At 37.9% G+C, this 23,790-nt stretch overlaps 1 protein-coding gene across 1 annotated transcript in view; it reads right to left on the bottom strand.

The window, feature by feature from the left end:
- LOC109054006 (alpha-1,6-mannosylglycoprotein 6-beta-N-acetylglucosaminyltransferase B-like) overlaps nt 1-23,790 on the bottom strand; it is a 101,056-nt gene that overhangs the window by 70,181 nt on the left and 7,085 nt on the right. The window contains exon 3 of the mRNA XM_042720907.1: nt 6,245-6,389. Coding sequence (XP_042576841.1) covers nt 6,245-6,389 — 145 coding nt within the window. The remainder of the gene's footprint in view (nt 1-6,244; nt 6,390-23,790) is intronic.

Genomic DNA, 23,790 nt, shown 5'->3' with positions numbered 1-23,790 from the left:
TGATACTACACCCAATTCAATCTCTACTGTATTTCGTGAGTGTTGACATTGGAGCCGTTTGTTCAGACGGTGTAGTCAATATCCGTTATATCTACGTTAGTTTCTGTTATAATTACTTTGGAAATAATATGTTGCCCAGAAACTTTCTTCTGCAACAACACAAAGTACAGCGCTCTTGAGGCATTGCTGTATTTTACATCTTCACGAACATGTCAAGTCATTCACTATTTACTATATAGCAAACGGCACATAGTTCACTACATGGTGAAAGAGTGAACAAAAATGAGATCTGGCATGACTGTAGACTGTACATTATATATGACACTACAGTACATACAGTACATACTACATCGACAAAAATAAATAAATAAATCAGTATTGGATCTTATATTATTCAGATTGAGACAAATGTCCAAAAACCTGTTTTTAATGGGATTTTAACCATATTGTTGTTCTTAATAACTCATTTCATCTGATTTCATGGTGTTCAGTCTACAAAACTTGAATTTGAGTCAGATATGGCTACAGATGCTGGCTACTGAAATCGTCTTGGTTACATATGGTAACCCTCGTTCCCTAAAGGAGGGAATGGAGACGCCACGTCGGTGGGACCCAGAATGGGATAAAACGCTCTCGATCTCGTCCGATCTACTTCGAGTGTAAACTAAACGAGCCAATGCACATTGGCATGCAATTATTGCATCCAGCATGCCGCTGATCACGGCGTGAGTCTAATAAGGCACCAGGTGCAATGCTTGCCAGCTTTTCGCTGAGGAGCAGAGCCGAGACCCACCAGCTCAGCGTGGTACAGCAACCATGGCGAAAGGGACGTGGCCTGGGGACGCTGCGCTCGTCCCCATCCTTCCCGAAGGAGGTCATCGGGTTGCAAATACACATATAGCATCCATTTAGAAACCAAAACAATATGGAGAAATTCGAGGTGATTCAAACCCTCTTTCAAAGGCAGAACCCTCTGCCGGGGAAACACGGGTTCTAAAGCTATACCGTCATCTATACGCATACGAGTACCGCTTTGGTCTCAATATGGAACCCAGAGGGTTCCATGGTTCTCACAGATTCCATCACTGAAGGCCTGGTGCCGTATGTTCCACCGTGTCCAGCTGCCTAGGTGTTTATCGAGGATCTCAACAGAAATGAGCCTAGATACGGACACTCTGCCCCCCTTTTTAGAAGGTAGCGACACTAACCGGGGCTCCGCTGCCACTACCCATTTGGGGTTCAGAAGGGGGAGGATACCGTCTCTGAACGAAGCTATAGAAATTTGCAAACTTGTTAGGAAATGCAGCCCACAGCTCTTAAAAATTCTGTGAGCAAGGCACCACGAGCCAGCGCCCAGGAGTATGCAACACTTCTACTTGCAACCTTGCAGCCTGAATGGGCAGGGCCACACCGGTGCCTGATAAGCCAGGGTTATGGCTCCACAATCCAGTCTCGCCAAACTCTGCTTAGAGATGGCATTTCCCTTCTGCCGAGCCTCCGTGACAGACAAAGAGCTGGTCTGAGGTCCCTGAAGCTTTGTGTCTAGTCTATGTAGCATCTTAAGGCAGGATTACTAACGTCAGAGCTCCGAAGCGGGAAAACTCTAGGTATGCATCGTCGACCGAAAATCCTTATTATCCCCAAGCTGTTAATGGAGGCCATGCAAGCAGGATGCAAGTTTGCAATGAAATGTGCTTTGGCTCAGTTGAATGTACAAGGCTGTAGATGGGTCTATCGAAGCGATTTTCCCATTTTCGTCGGTCACCGACGTGGTGTAGAGTGGGGGACGGAAAGGAACTGTTATTAACCTCCATTTTATACTCTAAGGAACTTTAGTTTTGCTCAGTAACCCAAGTTGAAAACAAAGGCCCACCAGGCTGAGGTGCCAGAGACCAGGTCCCTGGTGCTTGCACAACTAACTCCCAAGATTGTGTTAGTATCATGGGTTGTGTCTAGATATTGACCACTACAAAAGTCCACCTTCCCCACGGTCGTGAAGACACGGGGGAGGCAATGACACCACATTACCAGGATCCTTGTACTGATCATTGCCCAGCTGTGACGAAAACCACAGAAAAGGTCATTGCACACAGTCAATACCCCATTAAACGCATCCTTCAGGTCGATCGCTGCAAACCGGTCTCGGGGACGGATGGCACCCGAAATGCGCTTTATTCATCAACATCTCTAACGTAGCTAGCCTGAAGGAACCGGTTCAAAACTCACAGATCCAAGATTGGTCTTAACCCCTGCCTATCTTGGATACAATGAAGTAAGGGCTGTAAAACCCCCATCCTCATATCGGCTGGAGGGACCGGCTTGTATCGCGTCCGTTCGCCAGTAGGACTGCGATCTCTACCCACCAACAGGGGGGATCGGGACAATCTTCACTGTAGTGAATTTGAGGGGACGGCGGGCGAACTGAGTCGCATAGCCGAGGTTGATGGTCTGCAAAGCCAGCGAGACGGGCTGGGTAGCGCTGACCAGGTTTGCTTAGAAACCATACAAGCGGGACCAACAGAATGAGCAGTACCCGCAGGGGGCTTTAAGAATTGTGAACCCTTTGACCCAACTGGGCGGCTGTGAGCGGGGCTGGAGAGGGGTGTGACTTTTGGGGTGCAAGGCTCAACTGGTTCCACAGGTTGGCAGAGGGTGTGTGAGTAGGGCCTTCGTTGACGCTCTCAAACCGCCCGCTGCTGCCATCTGGCAAAGGAGGAGGATGCACAAGAGGTCCGCCAAGGCCGCGCCGCAACAGGATCCGTGCCCTCCTGGGACCCCAGAGATAGAGAAAACCGCTCTCTCGCCGAGATCTTCCAGATTCTCCACCTGGCCCTCCTCCAGGGGAGGGAGAGGTGCTTTCACCATCCCCCAGAAAGTGGCTACCTCTCTGGGTCACCCGTCCCGGGGCCTCTTGCCATCGAAGGTGGTGAGGGAGGAGGAGCCCACCAGCCGGTTTCTGGCAGTAAAAGGTGCCATCCACGACCTGATGAGCTCGTCATGCACTTCCGGGAAGAAAGGCACCGGGTTGGGGCGCTGAGAACCAGCGCGAGCCACCTTGAGAAACCAATCATCCTGCCTCGAGGGCTCAGGACGCGGTGGAGATTTCCACTCGAGCCCTACCCTCTCGGTGGCCCGGGAAAGCATAGCTGTCATCTCCGGATCCAATTCAGGCTTTGAGGAGTGATGGTCCCCAGAGGGTTGGTTGCCTGCGGGGTTTGCCACCACTGTAATCCTCAAACCGCCCATGCTACTGCTGGAAGTGGTTCTCATGCTGTCGGGTCGAGGCAGAACGAGGCCCCAGATCGCGGCAATGGGACTCCGCCCCCTTTTTTGAAGGTAGCGGAGCCTGGTTCTCAGCTCCGAGATGGTCATCTTCCCGCAGTGGGAACATGACTCATCCACAAAAGCTACCTCAGCGTGTTTGCCCAGACACGTGAGGCAGCAATCGTGACCATGAAACGGCATCCTTATAAGGACGATCCGTCGTCTTTACAAAGATGCACCCATGAAGCTCTTTTAGAGAAATTTGCCATCTTTAGGAAATGCTCTTTTAGTGCTGAGGTGCACAGGGGGTTTGGCCCGCTTGCAACCACGACAGGGGGTAATGCAGCCTTGAAGTGTGCAAGCCACTCGACGCAGAAACGGAGTTAGCTGAAGCACCGTCTCGGGTTGTGTTCACTGGGCTTCCACTAGAGTGTGCTGAACTCGTAGTTCACAGCAGACACAGTTTGAGCAAAACGATACTAACCCTCGGGGCTCCCTGCCGGAAAAGCTGGTATGCATTGCACCTGTGCTGCCTTATTATACTCACGCTGTGATCAGCGGTCAGCTGGATGCAATAATTGCATGCCAATGTGCATTGGCTCGTTTAATTTACACTCGAGTCCTTGGTCTATCGAAGCGATATCCCCATTTTCGTTGGTCACCGACGTGGCGTCGAGAGTGTTTGACTGAAAGGGTTTGTTATATCAATATGTTTTATACTCAACTTAACTTTTATAAAAGTCAAAACTAACAACCTAAACTTTAAAAAAACAAAACTTAAATTGCCACATAACAAATGAAAAATAACAATAAAAGCATTGTGTGTATATTTGCGATGCTAATATACTTGACCAAACCAAAACTGTAACACATACTCCTTTAATGGAAAATTACTAGTAAATTTCCAGTTAGAAATCATGTGGGAACAGGACCTTGTGAAAAATGCCAGTAAATGAGTTATGGCAATTTTCCAGGATGAGAAGTTGTAACATTACCAGTAAATTTCTGTTATAATGAACGGAACATTAGATTACTGGTATATGAGCATGTATTGCAATAACACAAACTACAAAGACTCAATAAGTTAACACAAATGTTTACTTGCGAATGAATATAGGAATATACGAGAAGAATATAGGAGAAGCCACTGAATATAATAATTTTCATGTATGATATAAATTACTTGCACCCTAGAGCGAGCAGACATAACACAATAAATGCTGTCAATGCTTTCGGAGGTGGATGCAGCTGTTTGGGAACACAGTCGTGAAGACAGTTATACAGAAATACTTTGACGACAGACTTTGCTCAGGCATTTCAGAATGACCATAACGACATATAGATGCTGTGAAAGAGATCGGTCTGCTGCTAGTCCGTTATCCCATCTCATAGTGCAAAGTTACATGACTTTTTCGATGCGCATGGAGGAATTTATTTGGTAAATGTGTTTCCATCGTAGTTTATGCACATTTTTCCTTATCGGATAAAAAGTTTATCCTACTCAAATGTGTGCACAAAGGTTTTTTTTTTTTTATGCGAAATTCCAAAATGTGCACAGAAATAGGTGGATGAAAACACAGCTACTGGCTCTGCACTGAATATTGTGGTGTAGTGTCTCTCTCTTTCTCTCTCTTTTTCAAGCAAAAATTTGTTCTGTGAAATCATTCCCTCATGCCTGTCACTCAGAATTCAAAAAAATGTTGTCAAGTTGGACAGATGAAACTAAAGCGCTTCTCCTCATCCGTGCAGATGAAGAAAGCGCTGAAGCATTTAAAGGTAATTTCTGTTGACTGACATCATGGAGTTTATTGGTATTTTGGTACTGATGTGTGAATGGTATTTTAGCGGTAAAAAAAAAGTAAAGCATTTGTCTATTTACCAAAAAAATTTACGGTAATTTACCAGGTTTCATATGCGTAAGCATCAATACTTTGACAGTTGAATTATTTTTGCAGTTCCATCGGTGACACCAGTGCAAGAATGGAATACTTCAGCTTTAAACTATCACTTCCATTGATTACTTTTCAGCGAAACAGAAGAAATCGAAAGTTGACATCATACTTTAATCCGCATCAAAGATTGTAGAGCTGAGGTGAGTGGGTGTTTTTATCCTGTAAGATTTTTTGATGTCTGGAGAAATCACAAAGTAAAGCCATGTCACCAGCGCCCGTTTGAACTTCTGATGTGACAGGCATCTGTTTCCATGGAGACAGCTGAAAACTCTGAGTGTCTTAACTAACTCATCGGCAAGAAGTTGACTGTGTCTGAAACGTTCAGACAGCTGCTGCCTTCAAGACCTATTGGGAACTTCCCACTTGCAAACTCTGAACTTGTCACTGTGGTGTGATGGGTGTTCAAGTGCTGTGGCTGGAATAAAATGGATGCACTGAGCATTTTCGTGAGGGTCAAGAGTAATCTCTATATTTTCTCAGTTTATGTTTCTTTCTGTATTAGATTTCATTCTCATGCAGCCACAGCAAATGATGATAGATGTGTTTTGGTCATGCTGGCTAGTTGCTTCATTATCCAGCAGCTATGCTAATGTTTCCTGGCGAGACTTATCACTATTCCTCATCACATACACAAAATATATGCAAACCAGTTTTCACACAGCGAAAGAGCTCTTGAAAAAAAAAAAACACCTGTAAAAATAGAAACAAATCAATGTAGTGTATCGAGTTAAATTCTTAAAATTAAAACTTTGTTTATTAGCAGATCCAAAACCTCATTTGGTTACATTTTAGTTTCACAGACTTGATTCATTTGTCCTCAAGCCATGATGAACTTCATTTTCAGTTGAACCATGCGCTAACGCACAAAGATAAACATAGAGATAACTGGAAATTAAAACATTGTGGCACCATTCGTGTGCATTCATCTCGTAAATACGATTATCCCTACATGACTTGAAGGCAGCAAGTGACACCTGACTTGAAGAATGTCACTGCTGCTGTGTGTAATCATGAATGTGAAGCTGCACCTGTGGAGAGCAGAGCTCAACTCCTCCAGTCTGTGGGACTCGCTGCTGTTGCTCATTTTTGATAGGGTGTCGATCCTCTTCATGATTATCTCCAACATATCGCTGATCTTTCTCAGGACCCCACGTGACTCCAGACCTCCCAACACTGTCACACAAAACAATGAGGACATGCCAGTTCAGACAGATAAAACAAGCAACATGTTATGCTTACAGACCTTGCTGAAAAGATCAAGGAGAGTTAAAGAAAGGGATAGTTAACTCAAAAAATAAATATAATTTACTCATTTTAAACCAGTATCACATTCTTTCATGTAACGCAAAAGGATATATTTTGGAGAAATGTATCAAAAAATTGCTGCATCGCAACACTGCCACATAATATATGTTTTAACTACTTTATATTTAATTATCATTTTTACGTATATAGGACTTGGTTTGGATTTTGTATATGTATTTTTGTGTATGTCTAATATACACAATGTACCTGCCATGTGAAAACAGAACAAAAGACAGTTCACCAAAGCTCCAAAAATGTAATATATACTGTATATTACAATATATAATATATAATATATTTAATTAAAAAGGGATTATTTTCCTTTTCTGAAGTTGGCAACCCTAACTTTGGTGTACTGTACCAACCCATGTTGAGCATGCATTTATTTTAACTGAACAATCACATGACAGGAAACTAGGAAATGCACCAAGAGCAGCATGGCAATCAAAATGGCTTTCACCAAACACAATGATTGCTGTGGTGGGGTGGGGGGTGGGGGATCACTGATACTCTTGACTGTGTGCATTTCCCTGTTTGTGTGCTTACCTTCCCAGAGACTGGCTTGAAGGGTTTTGGTTTATCAGTTTTTGTGGACAGATAGACTTTTAGACTGTTTGAGATATGGTGAAAATGGAGTCTATGCTTTATACAGGCTATTTTATGTTGTTTTAATTTCAGTGTGTTTTAACATCTGACAAGTCATAATTCAAATCTGACCCCATTATGACTTGTATCTCAACCTAAAGGCACTACTTACCATAAATAGTAATACAAATAATTGGACATATGAGAACATTAATAAGATTTAAGAGCTGCTGAGAGTGTTCATCAGTGGTAGGAAGCTAATTTCTTAAACATTTTTTATTATCAATAATTAAACCAGTTGTGTTGCTTAATATTTTTGAGGAAACATTTTTTTTCAGGGTTATTTTGAATAGAGTTTATTGGAAATAATATGCATGTGTAAGTAGTTATGAGTAGTAAGTTATTTCCACTTGATAAGCTTATACATCTTTGCTGAATAAAAGTATAAACTTGCACAACACTGCTTTTTCAGTAAGCTTCAATGATACCTTAAATTTGAACCTAAACCTTTTTGTCATTTTAAAAGCTCAGCAGACCCATTCCGACTTCACTTTTCATTGTATAGGGAAGATTAGTGTGCCATGAATTTGTAAACATCTTTTGTGTTCTACAAAATGAAAGAAAGGTTTGGAATGACACAAGGATAAATGATGGAAGAACAGTTGACACCACAGGTACACGAGTCCCCATGCAGACAAACAACAACCAATCAATAAAAAAAATTTATGCCTGACCCAGCCATTTTCAACAGAGGAAAAACACAATACGGAGATAAATATACTCTAGGGCTGCATGCACTCACTGCTGAGAAAGGCTCAAAAACGAAGTCATGGCAAAACAAAGAGCCTAAATGGAGACTGAACGCAAATTCGTTGGCATATTAGTTGTATTTGCTCATAATACAAACAACAGGCTGAGGGTTTTATTCAACAACATTTCAAAAGCGTCTCATTAGCACAGGCTCTCTCTCTTTCTCCAGACCATGAGTGGTGAGGCCACTGACTTCAAGTCTCATATCTGGAGAAAGGACACAAACAGCACAATACAGGAAGGGGACCAATTAGGCTGGCAGTCAAGTTTAATTTCAGAGCTTTCCGAACTCCTGCCGTCTGTTTCCCACAAGGCTGGTGCAAGTGAGTGGATGCCTCTCATCTGGCCAATTAAACAGAACACATCTACAACTGTGAGGTCAGTAGGCCTTCAGAACTCTCCGCTCTGACATTCTCTGTTCCCACTCGCTGTTGAGATCATCCTGAAGTGAATGCATCTTTCTAATGATGTAGGCTATAAGAACATTATAGCCAAGTTCTTTCAAAACTTTCTTTTACCCATATGAAGGCATCTCCACCTACATTATTTTGGGGTCAACACTTCTCAGAGTTGGATTTGTGCACTTTCATTGTAAGTGACATGTTCACCAAAGCATAAATCTGTGATTGTTTACTCACCCTCGTGTTGTTTCAAACCTGCATGCATTTCTGTCTTGTGTGGAACACAAATTAACATATTTGAAAGAAAAGAATGTTGGGGTCCACTGGAACCCATTGATTATATGGATACTAGGTCAGCTATAGTGATTGGAAATTAGGAAGCCTGTATAATTAGTCAGCTTACGTGGTTATTTGAAAGCGAATGGGCATTAAGACGCATACAACATGGGACACTTGTTGTCAGTAGTAAGAAAGGAACAGTGTTTATCCAAAATAATTGGAGAAATGCAACAAATGTCACCAGTAGATCGAGTTATGAAAATTTTAATTACGAGAAAAAAAAATGCATGGATGAATTGTTCATAGAACAATCAATAATATGCAATTAGAATATAGACTGAATAACAAACAAAAATCCAACAACAAATTCATCCTAAAAAGGAGTTATAATATAACTATTGTGACCCATCCTTATTTAACAAACAAAAATTTCTTAACAAGGTCTGGCTCGAAAGCAGTTATAATTTCATATCAAACGTCAAATATGTGTGTCAAAACAATGATAGGTAATATATGGTAATCTACAGTTTTTGAACTATGTCCAGCAAGAGTTTAAAAGCATTCTGGTCCAGATACTTTGGTCTGCTAATTAAATGACCACTGAGTGCTTTTGACCTCACTGGATTTTGTGCAGAGAGTACTCTCATTTATCAGGCCCCATAGCGATTTCATCCAAATCAATTGGAAGATGTGTAAAACTGCATAATGGGTTGGATTTAGCCTGCAGGGCGCTAGTTGAGGATGATCAGACAAACATCTGAAACACTTTTCTGTATTTTAACTGAAGTAAAAGAACACTGGATTTGTTTCAATGTCTTTCAATTTAATATATATGTGAAGAGTTTGATAATATATCTATATATATATAAGATATATGTGTGTGTGTGTGTGTGTGTGTTGGTGTGTGTGTGTGTGTGTGTGTGAAGAGTTTGGTTCCAAACGCTTAAACACCATTAAAAAAAAAAAACGGAGTTTCCGGCAAAATCAGTATTGTATCTGGTGGGTATTGAAAAGTCGATTTTTAATTTTACGCAAACTGCGATATCCACAGAGTTATTAGGTCATGTTTTCTCCCTTTTTTCCAAACCACGACAAACGCCAGTCTCCTTTTTTTGCAGAATGCGATATATCCTCTCAACTATTCACAGCGCACCATTCCACGCACTCTAGACAGTAAATGGCGCACTCTAGACAGTAAATGAATTCACCCAGCATCCTAGTTTTCATCATCTACTTTGTACTTTGTGATCAACAAACAAGGGATGCACGATAAATCGCATGTGATTGTCATGTGCATCTCTTCAGTAAAGCCGGTTCTGTGATTAATAGTACCGGTAAATCTCCATCACGTGCTTTCAGATGGAAATTATTCAGATGCATTTAATACACAGAGCCATGTATCATTGACAAGCTACGCTATATCGTGTTCAATAGATGAATCACATTCAATTATGAATACGATATTGCGTCAGTGTTAGTGTTTTTAATAATGCAATTAATGCTTTTGTTAATATAGCACATAAGACTAGTCAACTAAATGAATGTACTGTAACATGGCAAAGATGAATGCACTTTTGGAAGTTGAATGTAAAGGAAATGTCATTTTGGAATTTCTGTGGTCTAATGTGATGTTGTTCATATTCTTGTTCGTGATGAAATTTTATTTTATTGCGGTAATTAATTTATAGAATTAACAAGATGACCCGTTGAATTCATTTTGGAAGCGATGACTGATGAATGTATTTTTAGTCTAGTGTCTGTATATAAGATTAGTATAAATAAGATATGTGGATCAACTTGTTGTGTATTTTCATCAGTTTCAATATGAAAAATAACTTTCATACTGATTCAGTGGATTTATTGCATTTTGAGAAAAAAAAGTTTCATGGATTTATTGCTTATATATATTATATATATCTATATAAAATATATATATATATATATATATATATATATATATATATTAATCACGGGACCGGCTTTACTGAAGAGATGCACATGACAATCACATGCGATTTATCGTGCATTCCTTGTTTGTTGATCACAAAGTACAAAGTAAATGATGAAAACTAGGATGCTGGGTGAATTCATTTACTGTCAAGAGTATAGAAAATTATTATATATATATATATATATTATATATATATATATATATATATATATAAATATATATATATATATATATATATATCGAAAGTCCACATAACCTGAAGATGCTATGTGAAAGTCTAAAACAGAAAATAGTTGTTTTCATCTTGCCACTTTCTTGGTAAAGAAAACACATTTTTACTTAAATTAATCAAAATGGGTTCATTGCGTTTTGGAACTAAACTCTTCACACACACACACACACACACACACACACACACACACACACACACACACACACATATATATATATATATATATAAACAGAAAATTTAGAGACACTGTCAGTTCTAGCAGGCACGTGTTCTGCAGGGATTAAAACTAGAAGCTCTTAGCTCTAAACTGAACTCTTGTTTATTACTTAAGCAAGCAGCGATGATGAGTACATTTTGTGTAAGTAATAAGTGAGACATTATAAATTAAACCTCAGAGCCCCTTTTCACTTACTGTTTACATTTTAATGTAAGTGTTAGCAGCATAATTACTTAATGATTACTTTGACTTTGCATTACTCCACTTAATAATATAGCTTCATAAAGTTATCTTTAAAAGGTTGTGTACAATGCCCTTGAAAAACTGAAAAAAAAAAAAAAAAAAAACAGCATACTGCTGGACTTTGCTGGTTGAATTATGTTTAGATGGTGTTAAGCTGCTCAAAACCATAACCAGACTAGCTAGACAAGCAGAAATCAACCATTGTGGTGGCAAATTAAGAACAGAAAACTAACCATAGTTTGGATTATTTATTTATTTTTCCCCAGAAGAAATATTAACTGAGAAAGCCTGCTCAGATGCATACTTCAAAACCCATCTGCAACTCTTATTCTTACTAATACTATCTTAAGCCTACCACTACCATTAATTCAAATTCAAATCATGAATAAAACACAGAACACATCACAGAGAAAATAAAGTAAAAAATTAAAAAAAATTTTGAAAAACAAGTAACATCCATATTCCAACATGCAATTTTATACTTTCAAAATATTTGGGTTGATAAAACAAGTACCATTCATATGCCATATTTTATACTTCAAAGTCTGGATTGTATACACTATATTGAGGGTTAACACAAAATTACTTTGAGATTTTTGACAGAGGCCATGTAGTGGGTTAAAGAATATTTCTTTACGTCATTCCTTAATCTCATAAAATCTAACAACAATAAGATGCACAACAAAATTATAAGAAAAAAAATTCAAAAAAACTTTTCCTTTTGTGTTCACCTCTTACCCCAGAGGGTTAATCAACCCTATTATACAGTCAGAACTTTCCAGATACCAAAAACGTTAGCACAGTTCAGTCATTACTGTCCATGAGAAAATCACCAGCATTTGCTTATACGTATATTACATGATACGTGGTGGTTATTGGGTTTTTAATCTGATGAGAAGTCATATGTCTCAAAAAGGTAGATCTACCTTCTTGAAGTTTTAGAAAACTTATGTCCACACAAAACGCAGCCATCCAGACTTATTCTACTTCCAAATGAAACCAGGTCAGCCAGCTAGTGTTGTTGTACTGTTGACTGGAATCCGCCATGAGTCCAAGCATGTATTTTCAGTCTTAGGCTACGTCAACATGAAGCCAGAGCTTTTACCAAGCCCCCCAGATACCCCCCCCCACCCCCCCCCCCCCTCCCGTCTAAAAAAACGTAGAAAATATACAGATAGGAGATACACTAAAAACGGAGACGATCGTTCAGTGTTTGTTCATGTTTTTGTTGCTGTTACGTGACGTAGCGGTGTCTGACTAGGGGCGAGACATGGGCTGATGACGTCATCGTTTCAGAAAATATACAGATTCGCTGTCCACACGAAAATGCTAATTTTTCACTATCCCAAAATGCCGGATCCGTGTGGACGAAATGCCTATACGATACAAAATGTATGCGTTTACAACTAAACGCGTCTCCGTGTGGACAGGGCCTTAGTCTTTCATGGACTGAAGAGCATTTGGCATCTGTCCTTACTTGAACCTGAGATTAGATTCAACTACTACCACACTGGGGCTACATTTTTTGGTCCGTGCCAATTTGTGAACACGATCCAATCTGTTCTATCATGTCTCTGGACCAGAGAACATTTTGAGTGTTTTACAGAGCTTTGCAAAACACTAACATGAAACCAGCAGTGGTGCAATGTAACGCAGTAATAATACTTCATTACAGTACTTAAGTATTTAGGGAGTATCTGTACTTTACTTGAGTTTTATATTTCCGTCAACTTTGACCTTTACTTCACTACATTTCTCAAATAAAATGTTAACTTTTACTCTGATACAGTTACTTGAACCATATTCGGTACTTACTAAAAAAATAAAGTCAGAAGAACACCTTCACTGAAAAAAGTGATACTATGTTAAAAGTTAGTCAACTAAATTTGTTTATTTAATTGTAGCTAAAATAAATTCATTGTAACCACTTACCTTAATTTTTTTTTAGTAAATTCAAGTATTTATTTACATGGTACACGGTTTTGCATCTCTGAGCAATGGACACTGTTTCCTTACTGAATGAATCAGCTTTTTTAATGAATCGGTTGAATGAATGATTCAGTGACTTACTTATTAACATAGACAAATGCTTTGTTCCGGAATGAATCAGCCGTTTGAATGAATCCTTTGAATCTCAATGACTCACTCATTAACAGTCACTTGCTTTCACCCACAGGCGGTTTTATGTTTAAAATGAAGCATTATTTATGCATTTGTAACTGCAGGTTAAATACACCCATTGTCCCCAATGAGCTACATTAAACTGTAAATACATCTAAATGCCACTGCAGATGCAGATTCCAGAAATGTTTTTATATGTTGGAATGAAAGAAAAAAATAGCTACCAGATGAAGAGTTTCTTATTCTTACCCAAAGATACAAAATAAAGGAAAGGGTTAAAACTAAACTTTTTGAATAATGCTACCCAAACTGTGTATAAATATCTTTTAAATATGTTTATTTGATTCTTTTCCATTTTGCATTTACTTGTGCTTTTTACTTTTGATTTAAAAAAATAAATAAAAATAATTTTCATACATGAGTGCAATAAATATCACATACTTTAAGACTTTACTCAAGTAACATTCTAAACAGTGACTTCAGCTTCTACCAAAGTCATTTTCTAGTAAGGCATCTGTACTTTTACTTAAGTGCCGCTTTCAGTACTTTATCCAGCAGTCTTCATTCACCCTAAAGGAAAGCATATTTACATGGTCTAAGACATTCAGATCTTCTTAAACTATGTCTTGACTTAAAAACAGATTCTGACCCCTTCTTGACCAACTAAAGATCATGTCTGTGCTGGTCTACTAGCAGCACTACAACCAGCATAAACAAGCTTAGCAGCATGCAAATTCATTAAGGCCTTGTTCCATGTTTTATCCAATGAAACTAGTCTCCAGATTGGCAAAAAGTGTCTATAGGAATTACAGTAGTACACATTTCAAAGTATGTTCACTATACCACAGTATAATCCCAGCTGAGATGTAAAATCATTATCCCTGTTTCCCAAAACCCTTCTGAACCTTAAGCGATACATTTGATCTTTGTGCTCTTCTAAGGTTGACTTTAATGCAGACACCATTTTCAAAGCTCTGGATCAGTGAACGATGTGAAAAGCGTGTGCCTACTAATCCCACTAACGTATGCCGCCTCAGCTTCCTGATGTATTTATTAGCTTACTGAAAATCCCCTATTTGTTAAACGGCGAGGGCTGATAGAGTGATTCATGACACCCACATGCGGCTGTATACTGCTGACTGGAGCCGGATCTTGGAAGGATCTAGTGTATGCATGTATGCAGGTGTCTGTGTTAGAAATCCTTAAGGCCATTATACATGTTATGTGTGGGTGAATGGGTTTAAGTAATACAGTAATACTATATTAATAGAATAATAGTATTCTCTATCACAAAATATTTACAGATTTACAGTCAAGATTTCCATGACCATTTTCCATCCTGACTCTGACCATTACAGTTGAACAAACCAATAAATCCTTGACCGACCAGTCTAAACCTATTGTGGAGACTAGTGTAGATCCATAAATGAGACTATGGGATTGTGCTATGTTGGGTCTACAACCCAACAACCTTTGTATCATTTTAGTCAATAAATTGTGGTAACACAAGGGATGAGGATGGTATTTGGGAAGGGGCTTTAGTTTATAACAGACTAGGCCAAGTTTCTGGATACTGAATTGTCATATGCCTGCTGAAAAACCCAGCATTGCTGGTCAGCATAAGGTATCTTTTGCAAACTCTGACCAGCATGGAAGCTGATTGTAGTTTGCTAGTTCCTACCATGGCAAGAGCTCAAACCAGCTCTGTTTTGCTTGAGAACTGCACGACAATGCTGGTCCACCAGCTAGACCAGCACTAATCTGTATTGGTTTATGCTGGATGTGCTCATGGTCGTGATGACAATACTGTGACGATTTGTAAATCTAAATTAGGTTTTTGAGTAGAGACAAATATTTAATTAGACTGCATTTAGCTTTCATTGTGGCATAGTATCGACAACATCATGCGACTTCACCAAATTTATTTCCATCAAGAGCTGCATTAATTTTTGGCCAAGATCTTGTATTAACAATAGGAGAATCGAACCACTCTGTGAAGTCACATCCAGCACATCCTAAAGACTCTCAATGAGGTTAAGCCCAGGACTCTGTGGTGGCCAATTCATACAAGAAAATGATTACTCATGTTCACTGAACCACTGTTTTACAAATTCAGCCTGGTGGATCTTGACATTTTCATCCTGGAATATGGACATGGGTACACATCAGTTTTGCATCCTAAACTCTGCAGTATTTTCTTATTTAGATCCTTTTTATTTATTTTTTTTGGCCAGGCAGTGTGCAGAGTAATCCTGTTTTCCACGATTCTCCCCTTTTGCCACACGTTAAAGGTATTCTTTTGTTCACGAATAATAAAGTACCAAGTTGCACATGTAATACTTCGTAAGGGAAGCCAATGGCAACACTTAATACAACTTTCACAGTTGTGATAACACTTAACACAACCTTCAGCGAACTCAGAGTCTATTGCATCTTTTGGAGACTCCAAGATAAGCTTCAAGCAGCACGCTGATAGGTAAACACTCTGAGTCAGTGCAGGCTGTTGGGTAAACATTCACTGCTGGCTGCAAGCTCCTGAATATGGAAAAGTGCACCACTGTGATTGACTGTGGCTTGGTATTGTAGCATGCTGTAAGCCCCGTTGGCTTAGTGCATAAGACATAAGCCATCTGAACCAAGGATTGTGGGTTTCAGTCCCATCTGGGCTGAGTTTAGGCTGAGTGAGGCAGTAGATGCATACTGGGCACAACACCTAGAGGTCAACAGATCCTTCATCCTCTGCTAAGACTGCTCATTACTCCTGAACTTCTCCTCAGGGATCAATACAGTGCATCTGCCTTCTAAGAGTTGAGAATCTTCTGTTCTGAAAAGCTGGAAGAAATGTTTCCAGCAGTGTTAGTTAGTGGCTTCCTCCTGCAGAACAGACAGATGTGTTATCACTAATTGGCAGAAGAATAAAGTCGCATTCTCTTCATAGAAACCCACATATGCAGAATGTTGGGACATGGATTTAGAATTGTTTGATCTAGCAAACTGAAGTTTGCTAAAACATGCTTTTGTAATTTTTGCAATTTTAGATTATTTGCAAAATAATATTATAGCCAAGTTTTGCTAGTGGTTCTTATGGTGTTCTGGATGGTTGATTAACTTTTCTGTTTGCGATTAAGATTGTGTGGTTGCTAATGCTAAGGTGTTATAGGTGGTTTATAAGATGTTAAAAGTAGTAGAAGCTAGAGTGTGCCTAGCAGTTTCTAGGTGTTCAAAGTGGTCGCTAGGGTTTTCTTGGCAGTTGATGGTATGTTTACTGTCAGTGGTGTCCAATACTGCTTCTGGAGTGTCCTGCAAATTTTAGCTCCAACCAGCACCAACACACTTGCCTAGAAGTTTCTACATAGAGAGTCTGAAGACATTGATTACTTTGGCTCAGATGTGTATAATTATGCTTGAAGCTAAATTCTGCAGTACAGTGGCCCTGTAAGAAGAGGATTGAAGACAACAAGGTAGCTGCTACTTTTGCAAGACGGTTGATAACTACCTCAACTATAAATATGAGCAATAAAAGTATGGCATTGTTAACAATGTAGCTAGAAAGCACACCCACACATGCCAGTCTATGGATTAACCGAAGCAGGTGTGTGTGATATTCAAGTGTTTTATAATGTATTCTCATTAAGTGAATGCAAACTGCAGGTAGTTTGGATAAAATTCTTAAAAAATAAACAAACAAGAATCAAAATTCTTTGCCTTACCTCTCCAACGAACATTAGTGATGATGATTAGTCGCAGTGAATGCCCACCTTATGAGTGCAGGTGTGGATATATTCGGCATGTCAAAACAAAAACTACTGAAGTCCTTCCCTACCAAGTGAAGTGCCATATCAGTGAAATTAAAACGAGCTTTGCATATAGTGCCACTGGATGAAGTCACTTGAGAAAAAAATAAATAAATAAGAAGGTACATGCAGGATAGAATTAAAAAATAATGAATTCTCAATTTTCTCTTGAAAATTTAATACCTTGCTTTCAGCATTCTGTGATGAGAAAATTATATAAATAAAGATCAATAAACATATCCTGTTTTTTTCACCTGCTCCACACTTCACACTCACAATCTAATAGCACAGACACACTCTGTCTTGTCTTACTGTGTCTCCTCTGTGTCTCACAACAGCTCAGGGATGAGAGCAGATTTAATTTATGTCACGCGCGTGTGTGTGTGTGTGCGTGTGTGTGTGTGTGTGTGTGTGTGTGTGTGTGTGTGTGTGTGCTTTAATTAGCAAAAGCTCACTCAGGGATATGAAATCGGAGTAAATAGGCTTGCGGGAGGGATTAGAAAGCATGTGACAGAAAAGGGAAAAGAGCTGTGGAACGATTAAGAATATTAGAGCTGAGTGCAGGAATATATTTCCACAGAAACCAAGAGAGAGAGGGAATGACTCTTCATCACACACTTCACTGCTCTCATGGCTTTAAACGATGACCACTGCCATACAGAAGAACGTGAGTGGCTCTCATCGTGCCACCATCCCAATATCTCATTCAAATGTAGGAAAACAAAAGCTCTGTTTTACAAGCTACTGAAAACATTTTAGTTATCATAGATGCACTCCTAGTATCACAAGTGTGGGTTTGGCTTTAAATGATTACTTCACCCTTCCAAACTCAATGGGGTCTGATTTGTCAAAGATTCATAAAAAGCAAAAGCAGCATGAAAGTACAGTATTAAGTTTGTATTCAATATGACTTGTGCAGTATACTCCAATTTGTTATGAAATTTTTGTGATAAACAGCAAAATGTGAGTCGTTATTCGCTTAGATGTTGATTGCCTTTGAGTTGACCTCAAAAACCTTAAAATAAGAAAAAATAAAAATTATAAATTATAAAACTATAAAAAACAATAAAAAAAAATAAACATAAAAATATAAGTCAAATCTGTGAATTAACCAAAAAGCAACTATTCTCCCAAAGATCAACTATTACCAACAGTTCCGTTGTTACCAATGGAGTTAAGTGGAACTAATGACTATTTTGGGAAACACAGTTTTGTAAATTCAATCAGCAAAAAATAGAAAAAGGGGCAAGAATGGAAACTGAAATTTAAAAGCTAAAACTAAATTTGTCTGAAATTCACATTAAAAAGCTGCAGCATTCTTAAAGTTTTATATTGTTCCTCTCTTAATGAGAATGTTTGACTTCAGAACCCAAACAATAATTTTCTTGTTGACATCACACATTGACCTAGAACAATTACTCAACACTCGATTTTTTGTGAAAAAAAAAAAAAAAAACAAGCATTTTGTCTATCTTTTTCAATACATTAAGAGTATTTTATAAGCAATCTTTTCCAAATACATACAACACAATGAACACAAAATTGATTCATTGAGTCTCAGCAAAAAATTAGGCTTACAGTCTTTAATAAATCATGCTTATTGATCTTCTTGGTTTTATGAGTCACTCACTTAATCATCAAGAGATTTATTCAAAAAATCTCACTTGTAACAGTCTGTCGACGAACACGCACACACGAAGATGAAGGCTTACAGTCTTTAATAAATCCACACAGGTTATCCAGAAAGGGAAGGCTGGTGACACATACACATAAATGTTAAAGGGATACTCCATCCCAAAATGAAAATTTTGTCATTAATCACTTACCCCCATGTCGTTCCAAACCTGTAAAAGCTTTGTTCATCTTCGGAACACAATTTAGTATATTTTAGATGAAAACCGGGAGGCTTGTGACTGTCCCATAGACTGCCAAATAAATAACAGTGTCAAGGTCCAGGAAAGTATGAAAATCATCGTTAGAATAGTCCATCTGCCATCAGTGATTCAACCATAACGTTATGAAGCGACAAGAATACTTTTTGTACATGAAGAAAACAAAAATAATGACTTTATTCAACAATTCCTCTCCTCTGTGTTCTTGTCGCTTCATAACGTTACGATGATTTTCATACTTCCCTGGACCTTGACACTGTTACTTACTTGGCAGTCTATGGTACAGTCTCAAGCCTACTGGTTTTCATCCAAAATATCTTTAATTGTGTTCCGAAGACGACCAAAGCTTTTACGGGTTTGGAACGACATGGGGGTAAGTGATTAATGACAAAATTTTCATTTTGCGGTGGAGTAACCCTTTTAACTATAACCCGACAAACTCAAACTGCACAGACTGAACAGACTGAACCAATTGAAATAAACAGACCAAACAAGGATAATTAGTAAGACCCAGCTCAACCTAATGACAAAATCAAATCAATAACCATGACAACAGGAAAAGAAAGCAAACTGAGAGTCCAACCTAACAGAATTGTGACAATCCTACTGTCTTTAATAAAAACCTACATAAATAAAAGTTCATAGATAGATAGCGGCTGGTTGCATAAACTGCTTAGTCATCTTGGTTAGTCATCTATTTTTTTATCACATTCCTAATTATACATATTTCAAATTAGACATATTTTATGTAGGTCAGTTACATAAAAACCTCTAATTTTAATCTAAAAAGTGATTAATTACTAGTGACAACTAGTGACTAACTAGTTGGTTAGACTAGCTCTTATGACACAATCTTAAACTGGGCTGTGTTTATGCAACTGCCCCCAAGACTTACTATAACTATAATCTATAAGACACAAGACATCAGTAATGGCCTAAATCAATTAATTTTGAATTTCAATAATGTCCTTAATCTCCCTGAAAAAAGCAAAACCTGTAGGCTACTGACAATTAATGTCATGTGAATTGAGTATGGTCATCAGTCATTTTTACTATGCCCCCTTTGTTTTTTTTGTTATTATTATTATTATTTTTTTTAAATTTATATATATATATATATATATATATATATATATATATATATATATATATATATATATATATATACATACATATTATATATATATTTAATACATAAAAGTAATTACAAAATATTGACTACATTGTGTGTAATATTTGCAATATTTGCTCCACCTCCATTAAGATGACCACCATATAACAAAAAACAAAAAATAATAAAAAAAGAAGTTTTGTACACCCAGCCATCACACCCACTGTGAACTAAGTCAGAATGTCTTTGGAAAGGGTGTATAAATTAATTGCCTGTCAAGAGCACATCAAATCATCATTAATATGTTTGCATCCTGTCAGAGCTGAGTCATTTTATGTCTTATCTTGGTCAAACCACATTTTTGTGAGGCCTAATGGATTTTCAGGATTTTAATGGAGTTGGACCAAGAAATCAGCTTGTCTCTCTGAGCTAAAAATACATCCAGAAAACTGAGAATTACCAGCACAGTCTGACCGAAAGGTGAATTCATGCAACAGTATCTCAGACTATAAAACAGCACATAATTTTTATTTATTTATTTATTTTTGTCATGAAAGGTCCCAAGAGGAATCTGCTCACTTTTTTTCACATTGTATTTAAAATACTTGAATAGCTTTTAACAAGTCAAAGCCTTGAACTTTGTAAACTCAGTCTAGTTCTGTCAACATGTTGTATAGTAGATTCCGTTTTAATGAGTATGCTCCATTTTTTAAAGTTTATGTTTTCTCAGTGGCGGACCACAGTTTGGTAACACAGTAAAAGTGTAAAAACACTGGGAACCATTCAAATGTAATATATGACAATCATAGCTGATGAAATAGATACATAAAGTCTGGGCCTACTATATACATATACAAAATAATCACAAATATCTACCCAGTTTACTTCTCCACTAATGGGCTGGTAAATGTATTCAGGTGTGTCAGATAATGATGACAACTAAAATTTGCAGTGCTGGGCCACTCCAAAACAAGGATTGGAAAAAACGCTGATCTAGAATGATTTAGTCAGCTCATCCACCTCTCACTGTTGGAGATGTCAGATGAATGCAAGATCTTTCTGCACAACTAACAGTGCTTTGTGGCACATCATTATTGGACATAGACATTTGTCACATTATCCACATGATGGTAATTGGAATAAATAAGAATTTTCTCATAAAAATAAAAATTAAATAAGCTAAGTATAATAACAATAAACTAAGTATAGTTCAAATCTATTAACATATTTACTGACATATTGCTTGAGACTTACTGATATTAAAAATTACAATAAAACTTTATTTGGAGTACTACTTGTGCAAAATACACATCTCTTAATGTTCATGAACTGAGAAACCAAAATTCCCTTGATCTTTTGACATATAAGTGTCACTTGAATTAATTAAGAACCTGAATTAATTAAGAGGTGAGTCACAATATTTTTGTCCTTATATGCAAACAAGGAGGATCTTTTATTTTCCCCCTTTACAATTCAAGCACTGACTACATATAGTAATTCCATCTATTTTCCCCCAGGTGTGTTGGTGTTAAATGTGAAGAAAACAAACACGGATTACGTCTAGTGAGTCAGTCTGAAATTCAGGAGCTCTTTTGCTCGACTCTGTCTGACAGCAACTGTGGGTGTATGTGATAGAAGACAAGAGATTTTGCCATGAAACCGCATCAGTTTTCTGATGATTCACTAGCTGTAAAATGACCTGAGGGCTTCTGTAAAGCAGCAGGTCAAACTCACAGCTCCAAAATCACTAGCTCCAAATGCAATGTGTGCCCACATCTGTCTAAGATATTTAGCATGAGTTGGCTTGAAGGCATACATATGCAAAGAGGTATAAACACACACATATTTTAAAATCAACATGAAATCTAATCTAATATTGTTTACATGATGTTGCTATTTGGAAAACAAAAAGGTGTCAATTATACCTGGAAAGCTACCTGTTAACATTCATTTCAATGGCTCATTTATCTACACTCACAAGTCGTTCTTTCACTCCAGCCACCTGTCTCCAGTCTAGTATGTAATAATTCTCAAGACCCAATCAACTCCCAGTGGAGAAAATCAAGACAAGCACTACTTTTTTTTTTCTTCCTCATTGACTATCTTGTTTCACTAAGGAAATACCTCCGTTTAGAGAATTAAAATGGGTTGTGAACTGCATTTCATGTTGACTTTAAGGTCTACTCCAAAATGTTTGATCTAATCTGCAGTGAATTTGTGTTTTAATTACAGAGAAGTCTTCAGAAATGTGCTGAAGCAAATATTTACAGAGTTAATTTCACCCCAAGAACCCAACAGCAGACTCCTTGAGTGTGTGTGTGTGTGTGTGTGTGTGTGTGTGTGTGTGTGTGTGTGTGTGTGGTGTGTGTGTGTGTGTGTGTGTGTGTGTGTGTGTGTGTGTGTGTGTGTGAAGAACACATTCTCTGTTCCCATTAGACCCTCATTTAGCATTATAAATACACAACAGTGCATGGATAAAAATAATAAAAAAACAATGAACTAGGGCACATCCTGTGCTAAGAGGACTGGGGATAATTATATCAGTGTCTATATTCTGTCTATATGTAGACCATTTCAGTATCAATTCATTTAATTTGTTTAATTAAAAAACAATAATATTAGGCAAAAAAAAAAAGTTTTATTGATTTTGCAGCAGTCATTTGATTTGTCATTTGACCCAGAAATAGTGCAGAACTTTGTTTTTAATTCATTTTACATCATGACTTGTCTCTTTTATCTTTTTTAAAACAATTAAAATTTTCTCTCTACATTAAAAGTTTAAAAACATATATATGACAACAGCATATACAATACAATTAAAAAATACCTCTTCTTTATGTGGTTTTAGACATTTGGACCCCACTGCATATACAAGACAATAAAAAAAGACCTCTCTTATAAAGAAGAAGATATAGGCTTTTAATAGAATCTATGTTTTCATCTCCTGCTCTGCCTGTATGCCACAACTGTCAAAGGCCATAGTCTGTAAACCCTGCATTGACTGTCTAAAGGAAGAAGAAGCACTGGTTTTCATCTTAGAGCAGTGCAGATATCTGCCGGAGTGTGATGGAGCACAGGGACAATTCCAACTGAAATCTAAAGCCCTTCCTAGAGGATGCTATGTCAAAGCCCTGCAATACACAGATGTATATGCCACTGGCAACCAAACACCAAATGAAACACACAGGAGACTCGGCTAACAGAGTTGAGCAACATTCAGGATAAAATAGAGCCAGCAAACAAGATGCAGAATTGCTACTTACTGTAAATATGAATGCAAGGATGTTGAATTCAAATTAGGAGGTTAGGAATGTTGATGAATTAAACAGCGTTTCACCATTTTTTTTCTCGAAAAAATGTACCTATACCTACAATTTGCTGCAGTTATCAACAACTTTTATTCTTTATGGTTACATGGTAGATGATCAGTTAATGGTTCCTTGTACAATTCTATGTTATTAACTCCAAACTATTTTACCATAGTGCATGATTTGTAAATTGATATTGTTCAACATTTGCATGACATAATCAGCTGTGTATGCATTGCTTTTTTTTCAATGTAATGTAGTAAACTTGCTTGATAGCCCACCTGGTACAGCACTGAATTTTGGATGCAGAGTGTTCGGTACAAAT

This window comes from Cyprinus carpio, chromosome B3, assembly GCF_018340385.1.
Source record: "Cyprinus carpio isolate SPL01 chromosome B3, ASM1834038v1, whole genome shotgun sequence".
In the NCBI taxonomy this organism is placed as follows: Eukaryota; Metazoa; Chordata; class Actinopteri; order Cypriniformes; family Cyprinidae; genus Cyprinus; species Cyprinus carpio.
The sequence above is the reverse complement of the archived record's forward strand: the minus strand, read 5'-3'. Positions and strand labels throughout refer to the sequence as shown.